The 2516-nt window shown below is 46.4% G+C and overlaps 1 protein-coding gene across 1 annotated transcript; it reads right to left on the minus strand.

Moving 5' to 3' along the window:
• Window positions 1-504: 504 nt before the first annotated feature.
• Window positions 505-1396, minus strand: LOC109312164 (trace amine-associated receptor 4-like). Its single transcript, XM_019538209.1, is given in 2 exon segments — window positions 505-625; window positions 627-1396. Coding segments are annotated over 2 exon segments (891 nt in total).
• Between the last annotated feature and the right edge of the window lie 1120 nt (window positions 1397-2516).

A 2516-nucleotide genomic window follows, 5' to 3' on the forward strand; every position in this document is an offset into this window, starting at 1 on the left:
CCTTGTAACCTGTCCAGGTCTGATTGCAGCCTATTCCTCCCTTCCAGCGTGCCCACTTCCCCCCAAATCTGTGAATATGAACAGATGGCACCTGTGAATTTGAACAGGGTGCTTTTTACCCCCTCGTCCAAGTCGCTGCTGAAGATGCTGAACAGTGCAGGCCCAAGGACTGAGCCCTGGGGGGACCCCACTGCTCACATCCCTCCAGGTCTAATAAGACCCATCCACCACCACTCTCTGGGTGCGGCCCTTCAGCCAGTTGGCGACCCATTGGACTCTTTAGGTGTCGACACCACAGTCCCCTAGTTTTTAATGAGAATGGGGTGAGAGACAGTGTCAAAGGCCTTCCTAAAGTCCAGGAAGACTATATCCACTGCTGCACCTGTGTATAGGGATTTGGTGACGTGGTCATAGAAGGCCACCCGTGTTGGTTGCCCCTAAGCATAATCTCCCCTGCTGGCCCCTCGTGGACATGCGCCAGGATAAGTTTCTCAAAAAGCCTAATCAGGATCGAGGTAAAACTAACTGGCCTATAGGGTCAGTTATTGTAAGAGCAAAGAATGGCAGCCAGGAAAAAACAAACACACCTATGACTATACTTAATGTTTTAGTTGCTTTGCTTTCTTTTTGTAGAGATTTTGTTCTTGGTGTCTGAAACTGGTTTTAACACATTGGAGGCTTTAGCAATTTGTAAAAACAATTTTACATGTTTCCTTGCCACAGTAAATATGTGGACATAAATGCCCACCATGACTGTGTCTGGAATAAAGAAGGCTATAAGAGAAGCTAACACTCCTCAGAGCTTATTAACTATGAGTACATACAAACCACTGCAGTCAACTGAAGCCACATAATCCCCAATGCCATCAGTATTCATCTCTGATAAAACCAGGCCAAAGGCAAATATGAACGGGACACACCAACTCATTAATAAGAAAACCTCTACCACTGGGATAGTTATTTTGGTGACATAATGCAGTGGGTCCAACACAGCATAGTGACGGTCAACAGAGATAAAACACAGGTGGAAAATCGAAGTGGTACACAGCATTATATCACAACAGGTATGGAGTTTACAGAAGACCTCTCCAAAATACCAGCATGACTCAACAGACCTGACCATGCTGTATGGCATAACTATGGTACTAAGCAAAAAGTCTGTAGTTGCCATGGAGCAGATCAGAAAGTTGGTTGGAGAGTGAAGCTTCTTGAAGTGACAGATGGAAATGATCACAAACATATTTCCACCCAGCGTGAACACTGTTTCTCCTCCCATGAATATGTACATAGCACAGAGACTGAGTGTAGTCCTTACGTTCCTGTGACCCGAATTATTGACAAAGTCAAAACAGAATTGCATAGTCTGTGGGCTCCAGAGTTCAGAGGAATTCATCATCTGGGTTAATCAGCAAAAATCTTTCCAAAAGTGTTTTTATGCAGCCAGTCCTGGGAAGGGAAAATACGTAAACAAAACTACCTGAACATTTGAAACATCTACAGACATTGTATTAAGTTAATATCTGAGGTTTGAGGTAATGGGCAAAATTCTGCCCTCAGCTAGCATTAATTCAGAATGATCCTCACTTATTGCAATGAATTTACTCCAGAGTCAGTGACAGTATATCTTAGCTTGACCCAACAGAACTAGATGAAATAATTTATTAAATACATTTGACTTTTAAAATGTTTAAAGATCCTTAGGTAACTTGATACTTTTTCTGTGGAGTTTACGCTCAACCCCATAACCCATACACAAAAGGATACCTTCAATCCATGTGAAACTGAACTGTTCATACAGTTCTGACCATTTTCTAAAAGATCTTCTTTCCTAGAGATTATGATAGAGGTATTTTCAAGCAAAACAAAGCAGCATCAGAGAATTCAGAGTGGTCAATGCTAAAATAAGTCTAACAGATCCATTGGATGTTTCCCTAGATCAGTGAACGGCAACCCCTGGCATGTGTCCCATTTTCTTCAGCACATTAGAGATGGCCTAGGCTTTGGGCAGTTGTGGCAGGCAGCCAGGAGGCTGCAAACATCTGCACGGGGCTTTGCGGCTCTGGCACTGGCTCTGTGGTGGCAGCGGCTACATGCATGCCTCCAGGTGGAAGTGGCCACGGTTGCATTGCCCCAGCCCCTTCCTGGCCATGCGCCGAGGTGCTGCACAGCCACCACTACAATAGAGCCATTGCCAAAGCTGCAGAGACCCGCACAGCCCTTTGGAGCCTCCTGGCTGCCTGCCAGAGCTGGCTTAGTCTCTAGGCAGCTGCTGCAGGCAGCAGGCAGGCTGCAAACCACTGCACCAGGGCCCAGAGCCCTGGTACCAGCTATGCGGTGGCGGTGGCTGTACATGCACCTCAGGGTACATGGCAGGAAAGGGGCTGGGGCAGCACAACCCAGGCCCCCCCTCATACGATCTTCCCAGAAGCATACATGGAACTAGCAATGAGGATTGTGCCTCTTACTTCTCCCCTGCCTATGGCACACTTAGTCAAGGCACAGGTGGAGGTTGGCGT

This window comes from Crocodylus porosus, unplaced genomic scaffold (assembly GCF_001723895.1).
Source record: "Crocodylus porosus isolate Cpor-Errol unplaced genomic scaffold, CroPor_comp1, whole genome shotgun sequence".
Lineage (NCBI taxonomy): Eukaryota > Metazoa > Chordata > Crocodylia > Crocodylidae > Crocodylus > Crocodylus porosus.